General features: G+C 38.3%; 1 protein-coding gene across 3 annotated transcripts in view; it reads right to left on the bottom strand.

Moving 5' to 3' along the window:
* Window positions 1-722: 722 nt before the first annotated feature.
* FAP (fibroblast activation protein alpha) overlaps window positions 723-15,474 on the bottom strand; it is a 105,380-nt gene continuing 90,628 nt past the window's right edge. For all 3 annotated transcript variants that reach the window (XM_081581594.1, XM_081581596.1, XM_081581595.1), the window contains 6 exons: window positions 12,044-12,098; window positions 4,684-4,783; window positions 3,435-3,499; window positions 2,891-2,963; window positions 2,557-2,630; window positions 723-1,123 (listed from right to left, as the gene is read on the bottom strand). In XM_081581594.1, coding sequence (XP_081437720.1) covers window positions 1,022-1,123; window positions 2,557-2,630; window positions 2,891-2,963; window positions 3,435-3,499; window positions 4,684-4,783; window positions 12,044-12,098 — 469 coding nt within the window. In that variant the 3' untranslated portion in view covers window positions 723-1,021. The remainder of the gene's footprint in view (window positions 1,124-2,556; window positions 2,631-2,890; window positions 2,964-3,434; window positions 3,500-4,683; window positions 4,784-12,043; window positions 12,099-15,474) is intronic.

Below are 15,474 nucleotides of genomic sequence, written 5' to 3'. Positions count from 1 at the left end.
GTACTTTCAACATTCTTATAAAAGATGTCCTATGCTGACCTTATGTGGACCTTTTAAATTCTATGGTCATCACAGAGATGGCACACTGTCTGTGTTTCTAATTGACAGGGACAGTTACTGGCAGAGCGTTGCCTTTGGGATTGCAGGCATTATGGCACTTCTGGTATTTTTTTCTTTTTCAAATAAACTTATAGAACAAAAACCCCAGAATAATCTTGTAGATGTAACATTTTCTTTCTCTAGCTATTGATGTCCATTTTGTTTAATTTTTTGTTTTATTTGGTTTGGTGTGGCGTAGCAATCTGAAAACAGTTACCATTACTCATTCTAAAAAGAGATCTAAAATAGGAATGTTTCCAAATTTGAAGCATTTCTTAAAAGGAGCCTGGATTCAAAATTCTGACTTTATCTTTATCAAATGCTTTTGACAATAAGAAATCTTCTGGGAGAAATTTAATAAACATTTCTTGGAGGGACAGCGCAGAGGGCAAACGTCAGGGTGCCTCTACAAAATGTATTGCCAACCTGATTTCTGAACAATGCTTTTGCACACTCTGAGATATTTTTTTTCCAGCTTTTGGAATTCTATTTACAAAAATCCAAAACTGCTTCTAGATTCTTCTCCTCCATGACCACCCTATTATTCAAGAATTTGCCTAACACAAGCATTTCTTTCTCTGATAGAAACTGGAACCCGAAATGAATGAACACAGAGAAAATAATAGCATTTTAACTTCTGATTTTATTCTTTTCCCCTCAAATGAACAGGTAATAAAACACTGTTTGTGTCCAAAGCAAAAAGGCAAGGCCTCCTTTTTTCTTCTTTCACAGAGTGCCAGAAAATGTAAACAATATTTAGGTTGAACTTCTGAGTCCTCTGAATCTTCTGTCAGCCTTCAGAACAATATTCGTGTGTTTGTTTATACCAACATTTAACAGCATAAAGAGTGAAACAAGCAAACGGTCTGAGGCATTTATAGGAAGTGTTCAGATTGTGATACAGTCTTGTATCTGTATCATTTTAGTCTGACAAAGAAAAACACTGCTTTAGGAAGTGGGTCATGTGGGTGTATAAGTGCTTCGTAGATAGGCCGGATATGCCATGGTTCTGGTCCGAGTACCACTGAAACACAAAGGAAAGAAACTTATTTTATTCCTGCAACCACACGGTGCATCGGCTTTGACTTTTTTGTGCTCTCAGAACCTGAAAATTTTTCTAATATTACCATTGAAATACCTAAGAATACTTGCATAAATAAAATAGTTTACATGTATACATGAAGAACAAGAAGATTTAAAGCCCTTTTCCTAACTTTCACTATTGTTTCATATTTTTTTAAACCTATATGTGAGGTCGCATCAGGGTGGTTGAGCTTTCGCTGTGGCCAGCACCCTGAGATTCCGAGTCCGGGTTCCAGAGCTGTGGTGCTGGGTTGGTTACTTTGAATTTCCAGAGCTTGGTTTCCTCATTTGAAAAATGAGGGGGTTGGATTTCACTTCCTCTAAGGCATCTTCTAGCTAAAAAATTCCATGAAGATTTTAGCCTCTGAATCTAATTCCTCTCTATTGTAGAAAATTCACAATACGTATAACCATAAACATCCTTCATAGGAGTTAAAAATAATATTATTAAAAAAAAAACCAGGGAGATGGTTTATGGATTTAAATTTTATTGCTGGAGAGATGCCAGTAAGATGATTTTCACTGAATAAAGTTGGCTAGTGGTTATTGATGTAATACTATATTCTTATGAGTTGAATGCACTTTAGGAGTCACAATTTAAAAAATGGTAAAGGGGATAAAAAAAGACCAGAAAAGTCTCACCTCACCCTCTGTAAATTATTTTAAGAAACCAAATTTCCAAAAGAAGGAGGGTTTCCTTTTCTAGGATCTTGTGCAACGTTAGCAAGTGAGGGAAAAGTGGAGAAGGGGGAAGGAATCACCAAGGATTGTCTCCCTTGACTTGGGTTTTGCCTTATTTTCCTCTCTGTTTCCATTTCCCATTCCTCAAGCAACTGGATTTCACTGCTAGCTCATTCATTCATTCAGTCAGTGAAAATATGAGCTTCTGTGATGGGCCAAGCACATGTCAGGCACTGAAAACACAGAGATGGAAGGATTCTCTAGCTCTGAGTGGAACCACATGATTTCTGGGAGCCTCTGAGGTCTCTGACAGCCTTCTGTGATGGCTTCTTACCGAATAAACAGAATCTTCTGGCTGCTTTGAGGTTTTACAGGGACTTGAAGCATGTAGCTACACTCAGTATGTAGGACCATAGAACTGTTGGATGTTTGAGCTAGAAGAGCCCCTAATCTTTTGGATGCCTTTATTTAACATATGACTCGACTGGGGTCAGCCGAGGTGGCGTGGTTTGCCTAGTGTCCCTCAGGGAGTTCATGGAAGATCCAAGAGTCATTTGCTAATGTTCTGCCTACTCTATTGAATAGCCTTCTTGTCAGGTTTTAGCCAAAAAAAAAAAAAAAAAGAAGAAGAGGAGTCTTCCTTTTAGCTTAGGGGTCTAAGGCCATCAACCTGAATAAAATGAAATTATGTACCATTGCCTGGAAATCCACTTGTGCATTAACCAGAGCTTTAGCAATCTGCGCAGAGTTTTGAAAGTGCACATTATCTGCAACAAAGAGAGAGAGTTAAAGTGCTGTTAAATACCAGAAAGCAGAGTGACAATGTACTGCCTGGAAATGAACACCAACAGTTATCTAGTCATGCAGTTGACATTGTCAGCAGTGAGTAATCACACTTGCTTATGGAAATGTCCCTGACTCTTAGGTACTGACCCTGAGCACAGGCATAGGAGGATGCTTAATGTTTCTTAAACAAAGTGATGCTGGCTCAGTATTTTTATGTGTAAGAGTCTTGCTTAAACCTCACCATCTGCTGTTCCGTGGATGAGAAGATAGTCTACATTTCTGAAATATTCTGCTCTTGCCATCACAGTTGAATTCTGGAAAAGGGGAAAAATTAACATTTTAGTTGCTGCGAGTTCTAATAGAAAACTAGCTAAATCATTGTGCAATGGACTTAGCACCAATACTGAAATTATGTATTGCTTTGGTTGATAAATATTTAAGAGTCAGAGCAACACATTTTCATCATCATTTGCATTACTTCCATCTGATTCTTAGTTTGAAAAACTGAAAGTTTATGTGTCATATGTTACATATGAGTGAGACCTTAGGCATAAACGATGCCCGCTCAAGCTGTGTAGGGGTTGGGGGTGGGGAGGAGGATGAGGAAAGAAAAAGTAGAATCCAAAGGGAGTTAATTCCTTTCTAGCAAGGTGTTTTACAGCTGACAAAAGATCATCATATTTGCTTGTGTACTCAGCAGAAGTGTAAACTCTGAATGACTGCTTTATAATTATTTAGCACATATTAAATACATTAATGACCTAAATAAAACAGAAAATGCTTACTTTATAGTGCTTGAGATTATCATCCTTTGTTGGGAGGCCCATGAATCGTTCTGTGTAGATAGATGCTGTAAAATATGTAAGAGCATGAGGTTTGCATGTGATAACTTAGGCTGGATAGTGAATGTATTAGTCTCTCAGTCATGTCTGACTTTTTGCATCCCTGCTAGGTTCCTCTGTCAATGGAATTCTCCTGGCAAGAATACCGGAGTGGGTAGCCATTCCTTTCTCCAGGGGATCCTCCCAACACAGGGATCAAAACTCTGATCTCCTCCATTGCAGGTAGATTCTTTACTGTCTGAGCCAGCTCCTCAGTCTCCCAGGGGGAGCTGCTGAGGAAAGGTCTTGCTTTCCTTTCTGTAATGCTCCACCCTAGTCATTTGCTCTGCTAGTTATCTCAACAAGCCTGGAGAAGAGATGCAGGAGAAGATTATGGAAACAGGAGCACCTAACAATAGAAAGGACAGCTCTTCAGCTTTTTCACTTCTACCCAAAGTTCTTTGATGGGGGAAATGTTGAGCTAGGAATGACCTCATTACATTTTAAAAGAAATCACAAATGCAGCCACCTCTAGTACTCTCATTGGTCTCTTAATTAATTTGGGATAGAAATATGTCCCCCAATTCCTCCTCACCCCCCAACATACTTTTTTCTCTGAATAAAGATTCCTAAGTCACAATTGTCTCATCTTCACCTCAACACAGGGAAGAGGATCTAATGAAAGCTAATTTTTGTGCGTTTATTATAATTAATTCCAAATAATCATCCTGCATTGATGTTAATCATAAAAATAGGCACACATGGAAGGTATACTTCTCGAACAAATTTTTTGTTTATTTGACTTCTGGAGTAATGTAATAGGCAGCTGCAAACTGTTGTGTGGTGGTGAATTACTTGGCTTGGTCTGATTTTCCCTAAGATCTGCTTAAAAGCCAGTTTGGCTGCACCTGTGTGTATGCAAAAACAGAGTTAGCTCTGACTTTTAAAGATTTGGTTCATCAGGGGTCACAAGGTTTCTAGGAGAGAATAACATTCATTGGGTTTTGGAAGAGTCCTTTCTCGTCTTAAGATTTCTTTGATTGTTGCAACATAATTATAATGAATCATATAAACAATCTCATTTATAGATTATATTTTTCCCAGTGATGCTGGGGTGAATTTTACTGCATAATTTGTTTTCCTAGCAACCTTAAATATAGAGTAATTATGTGTTAAATGTTTTTGCAGCAACATTTATGAAATGTTTCCATACCGTAATATTCCCAGCTGGAGACCGGAGCCACCGCTATCCCACATTTGAAAAGACCAGTTCCTGAAGCAAGAGCCAGTGATGAAACATAACCTCCGTAGGACTGTAGAGACATTGTTAGGAGTCAGTCCCAGATTCACTCTCATAAACTCTCCAACATATTTGTATAATGATTCTACTCACAATAAGTGCTGATGGGAGCTGGGGAATATGGATTGGGTAGATTAAATGTCTATCTTGCACTATTGGCAGCAAGTTCCAAAATTTCATCCTAGTCAATTACAAATACTTGGTGTGCTGATCAGAACATGGAGGGGGCAGCTTAAGAGATAGATACAACTGCAATTTTTCTGCAAAAATTTCTTTACCCATGCCTCTATGTTTTTCCAATCAGGACCTTGTTATGGCAAAAGCAGAACTTTACACTAAAAAAGTGCACACACAAAAAGATCATTTCCAAATGTAAACGCAAGGTACGTTCCACAATGTACAACAGTAATGTGAGGCAGAACTTATATCTGTGTATTTACTTAATCTGTTTTCAAAAGAGGACATCAAAGGAAGGACACAAGAACCTTTTGGGTAGTTTAAGAGAAGGCCAGAGTTTGTATATACGTATTCTGTTTTGAGGATTTCTGGCATAGCAGCTCAAAGGAGGAAAAGCCATTGGTGTCTTAACAAATCTTACTTGCCCCTACTACCTCAACTTAATGGGAAAACAAACACAAAAGGAGATACAAATTGCAGAGTCTGAAGCAGGTTTAGCACTCATCACTTTTCTTTACCAGGGAATCGGTAGGTGATTCAGAAATGTGACCCTGATAACAGAAGGAGATATGTGTCTGTGTCACTTGGAAATTTGAACCTTTTCCTGAAAATGAAGAACTGAACAGAGAACTTCATAATAAAGCTGCATCTTCCCCCAGAAGGCAAATTTTGTCTACCTGTTGGGAGAGAGATGCTTCCTCTGGGCACATGGGTTAAGCAGTGTCCTGGTCATATTCCCACCCTCACCCCCACCAACGTCTGTGCTAGATTAGGATGTGATTATTCTTGCCCCAACACAGGAACATTCCTACAAATCAAAAGAGGACAATGTGGCTCTCTAACTAAGGGTGTGCCTTGTTATTACCACAAACTTCTGGGAATGATCTGCCCTCAGGTCAGGAGAGATCATATCATCTTTTGCCACAGAAAAGTCAGTCTTAAGAGAGGGTGGGAGTGAGAGCCCTACAGAGCAAGGGAAAGACAGAAGACAGACACGGTGAAATCAGGCAGCAGGTCAGCGGCCTGGGTCTAGTCTTAATCCATAAAATACGTGGCCTGCAGGGATCAGCTAAACCCTCTTGCTGAATTCAATTGTTAGAGAAAGAATGCTCTAACTAGTTTACAGTTTTATGTTTCCATCTCCAGGGAATCTTACTGAGGACCCTTGGCTACAAAACACAGACTAAAAGAGGCAGCTCCAATTATACCGTGGCCTCCTTTCATTATACTTGGAGGAGAACTAAAACGTATTTTAATAGAGGAAAAATATATTTTAAAAACAGAAGGAAAATGTGGGTTTTAAAATCATTATGATAAGTTAAAATTCTCATCAGGATCAAACTTTTACTTATAAAAATAATCTGTTTGAATTAGTAGGTTAGCAACAACTATTACTGAAATGAAAGATTTCTTCTTTGTTCTTAATTTTAGATTTGAATGCATGTAGAGTAAGCCTCAGTCCTTTAGAAATTTGATTGTTTACGGTTTTATTGGAAAAGTATGTTCACTGCAAATTATAATACTGGGTTCTGCTTTTCCTCTTGTATGCCCCATAACACAAAATAGCACAGAATGATATTTGAAATTAGAGCATTTGCATATAGTAAAAAGGGCTTTGAATATCTCTGTCCCAAATCCTAGATTTTATAAAAATATTAATTGTATTTGTTCACTGATTAGATAACAGTGTGGTATCTGAATAAAATGTTCATGTTTTCGATATGAACACATTGTCTCCAGAAATTTGTAAAAGCAAAACTAATATAGCAGCAGCACAACAAAAGAAGGTGTACTTTAAATTCTCAGGCAGCTTAGAAAAGCTGTTTCTATTGTAGAAATAAAGAGAAAGAAAAAAAAAACACCCGCGTTGACTTTTTTCTGCTCTCTCATGGGTGGGGCTCCAAGGCAGAGTGGGTGGATGCAGTAAGAAAAGAACCCACGGAGCAGATTGGCCATGAGAATTCTAGAATTTTGTCCTTTGCACTTAGATGCCTTGCCATTTTGTTTAAATGAAGGATATCTTTAAAAACTTTCTTAGAAGGGCACAGAATTTTGAGGGATTTATGGAATAGTATTCTGATGGGAGCTATAAATCGGACTGGACTATTTTGCCTACAGGCAATAATAATCACTAGCTAACATTTGTAGGGCTAAGGTCATTGCAACAGTCTTTGTGGTCCTACAGGCTCTGTTCCTTTCTCCCCAGTCCCACCTCTCTGCTCACTGGCTCTCTTAATGTTTTTTGAACTCTCCAAGCATGATCTAGCCCCAGGACTTCTGCAAATGCCACCACCCCCTGCTTGGAATTGTCTTATCCCCACAATTGGCTTGGCTTACTTCCTTCCTTTTTCAAGTCTTAACTCAAAAAAAAAAAAAAAAGTCTCACCTGTCCTTCTAATCTAAAACTGCATCAACCTTGTATGATGCTCTTTACTCCTTTCTTGTTTTGCTTTTCTCCATTGCACCAATCATTGTTTAACATCCTATCTGTGCTATTTTTTTATCTTGCTTATTGCCTTTCTCCCCAGCCATTCCCAACATGATAAAGGTAGAGATTTTTGTCCGTCTTGTTAATGAATATCCCCCTTAGCACTGATGATGCAATCTGAAACACATTGGGAATAGAATCAATATTTGTTTAATATATGACTTTCCTATTAACTCATCTAACTCTCACAGTGACTTGGTGGGGAAATTATTGTTGTATTTCATGATGAGGAAACTGAGGCTCAGAATAAATTTAGAGTAAGCGGTGGAGCTGAGACTCAACTGCAGGACATCCGACAACAAGCCACTTCCTCTATATCCCTACATTAGGGCAACCTTGTTGGGAAGTTTTAAGGTCAGAGTCTAATATAGTCTCATTAGAGGTGCATTTGTCCTACTTTTACATCGTTGATCACACATAGCAATTCAAATTGCTTATAATTAGTCACTGGAAGAGAAAGGAACTAAGATTAAATCACGAACTAATGCTTATTCAACACCACCTGGCTAGGTCTATATTAACAAAGCAAAGCCCATAAATGAGGTTGTTATTCTAATAATTTAGCAAAACCCCTGCTGTTCTTCGATTGTCAGAATAATTGCTTTAATTTTCCTTCATATAAATCAAGGTTTTTCAACCTTGACACTATTGACATTGGGGGCTGGATAATTCTTTTCTGTTGGATGCTGTCCTGTGCATTGTGGGATATTTGACAGCATCTCTGACCTCTACTCACTAAATGTTAGTAGCACTCCTCCAGTTCTGACAACCAACAATGTCTCCAGACATTGCCAAATGTCCCCTGAGTGGCAAAATTGCCCAGGTCAGAACCACTGTCATAACAGACACTTCCTAGACATAGGGCTGAGTACATAGTACATAGTACATATCTATTAAGTAGCTAAAAACCAGGCTACTAGACTTTAGTCTGTGTGCCAGAAAAATGAAAGGGTACAATGAAAATGCCTTCTCTCCCCTTCTTAATCTGGATAATGGAGGGAAATGTATGCTTTGTAACTTACTGACCAACTGGCCAAAGAAAAAATTGTGTAGTTAGCTTTAGTATATTTCTCAGTTTTTCAAGGTGTCTAATACTTTGTGGAAACAGATACTTATGGAACACAGTAATAGGTAAACAAACCAAAATGCTCATTCTCAACATCTTTCTCTTTCCCTTCTCCAATTTCCCATAGGTCTCTGCTTATTATATTGTAAAAGAACACACAAAACTATGACCTATTTTTGCCCCTTTCTTCACTGCCTAAATTCAGGCCCTTGGTATTTGTTGCCAACATTACATCCCTCCTAGTCCTTTGAACCACTCCCTCTCCCAACATCAGGCCATTCTTCATTCTGCAGCCAAGAGTATCTTTCTAAGACTCCAGTTTCACTCCCTATTGACTTCAAGACCACTTCTCAAAGAGGTATCCATGGAATCAAATACTTTTCGGTAATACTATATTTAAAAAAAAATTAACAAGTTTCTTTACTGTTCTTCATGGAACCTATATGCACTATTATATAGACTTCATAACTTACCAAACTATTAGACCAGAGAATGTTTGCTCCCAAATTTCGTGGTACTAATACAACACACTGGAGGAACGTTAACTTACAGGATTAAATTCAGCTTAAACAGCCTCATAGATATGTGAGATGGACAATATTGCACTAAGCATTTGAGAAACAAAGTTGAAAGACAAAGTTCATTCCATTGATGAGCTTACATCCTTTGGAGAGAAAACAATGCACAAACAAGATAAAACGGTAATACCTAAAAGAGCAGTAATAAAGAGCTATTGGAGCACACAAAGGTCATATCTGAGTTGGGTCTTAAAAGAATAAGTAGAAATTTTGCATTTTGGAGAGAGGAAGACATGGGGCATGGAAGAAGAGGATGGACACTGAAGTGCAGGGAACAGGAGTGATTGACTCATGGGAACAAGGAGGCACAGACAAATCAAATTATTCATAAGGTGTGGGGAGAAGTGGAGGGAGACGAGACTGAAAAAATGGTTGCGATCAGATTGCCAAGGGCCTTGCATGTAAGTAAGTGTGTTTGGGCACTAGGCGGAAGTCAGCAGGTAGCCCTAGAATATATATAAGCAATATAAGCAAAAAAGCAACACGGCAAGAGTTGTGTTTTAGAACAATAATTTCATCAGCAACGTTGGAGCTTATGAAACTAAAGCAAGGAGGCTAGTTAAGGGGAAACTGCAAGATTTAAACCTGTACCTCCCAACCTATGGTCCATGCAAGTGGACTTTCATACCCCACTCTGGGGTACAGAATCAGAAGCTCTGGTGTGAGGGCCCTGGGAACTGCTTTAACATGTTCTCCAGGTGATGTTTATATAAACTAAAGTTTGAGAAGCTCTGGTTTAAATTACATATAAAGAAACTTGAATTAAAATAATGTCAGTGAGGATGATGAGAACAGACTCAGATATTTGGAGGCAGAATTTACTGATCAAAAGAATATTGGAGTCAGGGAGCTGGAGAAGTTGAAAGCATCTCTAGAGTTATGAATTAGGGTGACTTGGTATATGCTGTGCATGCTCAGTGGCTTCAGTTGTGTCTGACTCTTTGCAACCCTATAGACTGCAACCCACCAGGCCACTCTGCCCATGGGATTCTCCAGGCTAGAATACTGTAGTGGGTCGCCATGCCCTCTTCCAGGGGAACTTCCCAAGCCTGTGTTTCCTGCATCTCCAGTATTTAGGCAGATTCTTTACCACTGAGCCACCTGGGAAGCTCAGGTATGTGGTAAGGTCCTTATTAAAGATGAAGATTTGTTTTAAAGTAGACTATAATCTGTTTAGGGCTTCCCTGGTGGCTGAGTGGTAAAGAATACACTTACCAATGCAGGAGATGCAGGTTCAACCCTGGGGTTGGGACTATCCCCTGGAGAAGGAAATAGCAACCACTCCAATATTCTTGCTTGGAAAATCCCATGGAGAGAGGAGCCTGGCGGGTTATGGTCCAAGGGGCCGCAAAAGAGTCGGACATGACTTAGCGACTGAACAACACCAACATAATACGTTTAACTTCAGCAAGTTAAGCTTGAGGCCTTGGTAAGACATTTGGGGAACATGATCAGTAGGCATTTGAAATGTGGTGCTCAGAAGAAAGAGGTGGGGGCTAGTTGCAGGCATCTGGCAGTCGGCCTCGTCTTAGAAACCATGTGAATTTCCCCAAGAAAGCGAAGAACAATGAGAATCAAGACCAGATCCAGAAAAACACCAACATTTAAAGTATGAATAGAGTATAATGATCACAGAAACAAAAAACTAAGAGGAGAAGCATGTTACAGAGTCATGGATAAAGCCCATTCTCCTTCATGTGATGAGTGGGTTTTTTAAATCATCTACATACGTGGTTCTCTACCAAAGTACTTCAACTTAGAATGTTCTAGAAATGAAATTAAAAGTTCACTTTATGCTTATTTCAAAGCCTGAAGTAAAAGCAAAGTGAAACTCTGAGAGAAATGTTCATGATTATATGTAAGTGTTCAGTTCAAAATGTGAATCTTTCAAGAATTTACTTTAGGAAATTTTATAAAAATGGCTAAGAAGGGTCTTATCTGAAATGTTTCACTGTAAAATATTTCATTTATTTCCACCCATTTGAATTCCATCCTGTTTTGATACTTAACATTTGATGGTTTTAAGAAGGACCAAATGGCTCGAAGTAACAACTTTCTACAAATTCATAACAGCTCTTCATCTGGTCACTGAGCTGAGAGGAATCCTGCAGATTCCCTTCAATATTGGGTTTCATTCCCTCCGTCTTGTGCAGGCCTCTCTCAGAAAACAGCCAAGAAAAACAACCCAAGCACAAATGGCTGCAAATTGACTTGCAAATGTACAAATTCAGACCAAAAAGTGAAGTAGGAAATCTTCTTTGAAGGGTAATTATCATAATTTATAATAGGCAATTCTAAACTCTTTCCCACAATTCTCTGAACTTTCCAGTGACTTTATTGCCCAAGATTGGTAAATGTTGCCATTTTCTTTCAGTATGTATTTAGAAAACCAGTATAGTTTCTCAAACTTGACAAATGGTCTCCACGACCTATAGCTAGTAATAAATAATTATTTCTTTCCAGTTAGCAGAAATTAACATTAGTTCTGGGAAAAAATTTGATTACAAAAATAAGAATCAAATAGCCAAGATATGACTAGGATAGACTGGATCCTAGGGAATTTATACTCTGAAATTTCCTGCAATTTTCAACTTTATCTTAGCTTTTCATTAAAATGAAATGATGAGGTATAAAAGAAATATGTTAACTCTAAAATAACAAAGGGAATTAAACCTCTGATGAATATGGTTCAGTTTTATATACTCTAATAGCAGAAATTCAGTGAAAGAGTATCAATTATGAGTTAATTTTCTATACAAAGGAGAAACAAAATGATTTTAAAAAAAGGAACAAACACTTAAAGCCACCACTTTGAAGCCCAGATTATCCAAACTGACTGTTTCCATTGACAGATCAAATTATGTTGCAACATTAACATTTCATGAGAAATCTTATAAGCGAACACTTTAGAAAATGATGATTGCTGAACCAAATAACAGGCATAAAACATATAAAACAACTCACCCAGCCCCATATGGCTATTCTGTTTTCATCAATGAAACCCATTTCTATGAATTTTCTAAAGTAAAAGAAACAAATTTTTAGAATTTTAAGTGTGTACACATGACATTTACTTCATTACACAAGCATATTTAATCCAAAGATTTAATAGAAACGCTACATTTTCTTTGTTTAAACACATGCATAATAAGGTTGCATTTACAAATAATTAAAATAATATTATCATGTTTTCTGCAAAGGATAAAAGGAGCTGTTAAACTCGATGGTACATCTATTGAGTAATACTCTCATGGCTGTAAGGCCTCCTACCCTAACTGTGCTGGTGAGTTACTTGGGGCTCAGATGAAGAAGCTCATATTCAGCAAATGAGTATTGACAGAAAGGGGAAATAATTTTTTAATGCACTGAACAAGTAAATGGTTAGTTCAGGTTCTCAGACTACAGCTACCTGTTTTTGAGTTTAATATTAAATGTAGTTAAGTTATTTATAAGTAAAAAAAAGAGAGAGACAGGCTCACAGTAACACCAGAAGTAATAGCATCTTGAGTGGGACCAAATTTCCAAATCTGCAGGTTTGGGGAAAAAAAAGGTTTTGTTGTTCCTGTTTTAAATTTTATTAATTTCTTATGATTTTGTTTGCTTACATGTTAATGTGAAAGAATTTCAATCTAAAATGGGACTGAAAAAAATAAATGAAAAATCTCATACAGGTGCCCTCAGGACTGAGAGACTGATTTCCATATATGCCTGATGTGCAGAAAACTGATATTACTGAAATTTTCTTAAATGATAGGGTGTTAGCCTCATATCAACCTTGGAAAGTTTTGCTTATGGTTTCCAGAGACCAGAACAAGAAATGGCCCAAGTCAGGTTAGTTTCTCAAAATACACTGAATTGAGCTTTGTTTGTATGATGGGACTGGTTTTATCTGCCCAGGTAGTAGTCAAAGTTGGTCTCTGTTTTTGATTTTAACAGACTCTCACAGAACTCTTGGAGAAGGCAATGGCATCCCACTCCAGTACTCTTGCCTGGAAAATCCCATGGACGGAGGAGCCTGGTAGGCTGCAGTCCATGGGGTCCTAAGAGTCAGACACGACTGAGCAACTTCACTTTCACTTTTCGCTTTCATGCATTGCAGAAGGAAACGGCAACCCACTCCAGTGTTCTTGCCTGGAGAATCCAGGGACGGGGGAGTCTGATGGGCTGCTGTCCATGGGGTCTCACAGAGTCGGACACGACTGAAGCGACTTGGCAGCAGCAGCAGCAGCACAGAACTCTTCCCCCTTTATATTCCCTGCCTATAATACAGCCCATCCCAAACCCTCAATAAACTGGCCTATAGCTTGCTATAGTTTGTGAGTCTAGAACTGCAATTCCTCTGCTATACCTGAATAAACTCATTTTTAAACAATTTTGAGTTTGCCTCATTTTAACCTTTTACTTAAGTTGACATGCATTATAATTGGAGAAGGGCAGGGCAACCCGCTCTAATATTATTGCCTGGAGCATCCCACAGACAGAGGAGCCTGGCAGGCTACAATCCATAGGGTAGCAAAGAGTTGGACACGACTGAAGCAACTTAGTACACACGCACACATTATAATCACTGTCTCATTTTTGGTCACATCCATACATGGAAAAATACCTATCCGTCTCTCATTTCATATTTAGATACCCTCTGTTTATCATGGTTTGGACAACTACATGTATCTTTTAGAACATGAACATGATTCATTCAAGCTCTATCACAAAAGAGCCTCCGTTTGAAATCAAGTTTGAAGATAAATCTCTCCTTAGGAGCAAAGGGCCATGCTTAATGGTGACCTTCAGAAAGTCCTGGGAAACTCTCAGAAATCTAAGTGCATTGCTGGTACAAAGCAAGAGTGTTTTGGGCTAATTTACTCCATGCTTACCTGAGGGCTGGTTTTCGAGAGTCATTGTGATTTATTTAAGGAATGTTTTAATAGAAGAAACTCTCAAAGAAACAGAAGCAGTGGAAGAAAAAAACAAAGTGAATGAGCCATTACAGAGGCCTGGATGGGACAGTGAAGGAAAAGAAGGGAATGAGACCAAAGTGACACTCAGGACCAGAAAAACTTTTTTTTTTCTTTTTTGGTTGCCTTAAGTGATGTTAATGTCCTTCCTGTTCTTCTTTGGAACTAGGATGGAGTGATTTGCATTAGTTGAATAATGGAATTTCTTAAAGGGATTTCACAGCAACCATTTTGCTCGTTGCATGGATTCAAAATGCACGTTTCTGCTGCACAGAGGAGTTGGGCAGATGCCCGGGACAAACAGATGGGAAGAAGCCCCGTCAGTCACAGCTTACTCGACACTAATTCTGAAGGACACTGAGGCGTCTTCAGGGGAGAAATGCAGTAGCAAACGGAGAGTTGCTACCTGTGTGGATGCTTGTTCACAGTAGGTAGAGAAAACGGGCTGTCAACTGTGGTATTTTGGCAATTCGCCCACAAACTTCAAAAGCCAAATGAAAGAAAAGAAGGTTTACTTTCTTTGTCAAAAAAAAAAACCCCAAACAAAGCAATCTTGCTTCTAGTGCTTGAAGCCAGTTCGAAGCCATAAAATCAATCATGATTTTATGATCTCCCAGAAGCTAGCAATCATATTGCCTTGCATCTGGGGTAAAAGCAAATAACAGGTGATATATGGGAACAGGAAATTCTTAACAGCTCCCTTCCTAGGTTTATTCCAAAAGGATGACATTTACAGGAAATGATAGTGCAATAGTTAACATGGAAATGAAACATTAACACTTAATGTGGCAAGACTAGGTTAAAGGTTAGCTAGATAATCTGAGCACTTTGAGACCAACCAGGCTTTATAAAATTTACCTCCAAAATTCTGAAGAGCTTTCAGGAGGGTTATCAGAAATACTGCCAATAATGTAGTTAAATCAACAAAATGTTAATAACAGGTGAAAAAGCATGTTTTTCTAATTTTGGAGACTGGTCTGGACTTTACAAATTTTCTCTCTTAAAAATGACCCTAGGCTAAAGATCAGTTTGAAACCCTATTGATTGATTATTATTCTATTTTGGAAATGTTTTAATTTGTATCATGTATAACAGTATATTGTTTCTCATATAATTCTTTCTTACCACTATCCCTGAAGTTATATAAAGTTTCGAAATTGTGGGAATGTCTAAAGTGCTGAACTTACCCCAAATGAGCAGATTTGACCCTGTAACTACTGAAGCGTTAAGGGACTCACATGTGTACCACTTGCAAAGGAACCTGAAGAACGAAGGTCTCAGTTTTACTTAAGCTTTGACCTCAAACGCATTTCCTTTGGGGCATTCAAAATTTGTGCAGCTGTAGGGCTTTTTTTCCCTGCTTTGCTTCATTGAATTTATTTCTCAACCTTGACTAGTATTTACTAGTATTTTAAAATATGTACATATGATTTTTTTTGG

This window comes from Giraffa tippelskirchi, chromosome 3, assembly GCF_054371585.1.
Source record: "Giraffa tippelskirchi isolate mGirTip1 chromosome 3, T2T-mGirTip1v1.2.pri, whole genome shotgun sequence".
Lineage (NCBI taxonomy): Eukaryota > Metazoa > Chordata > Mammalia > Artiodactyla > Giraffidae > Giraffa > Giraffa tippelskirchi.
This window is presented reverse-complemented; position numbering and strand designations above follow the sequence as displayed.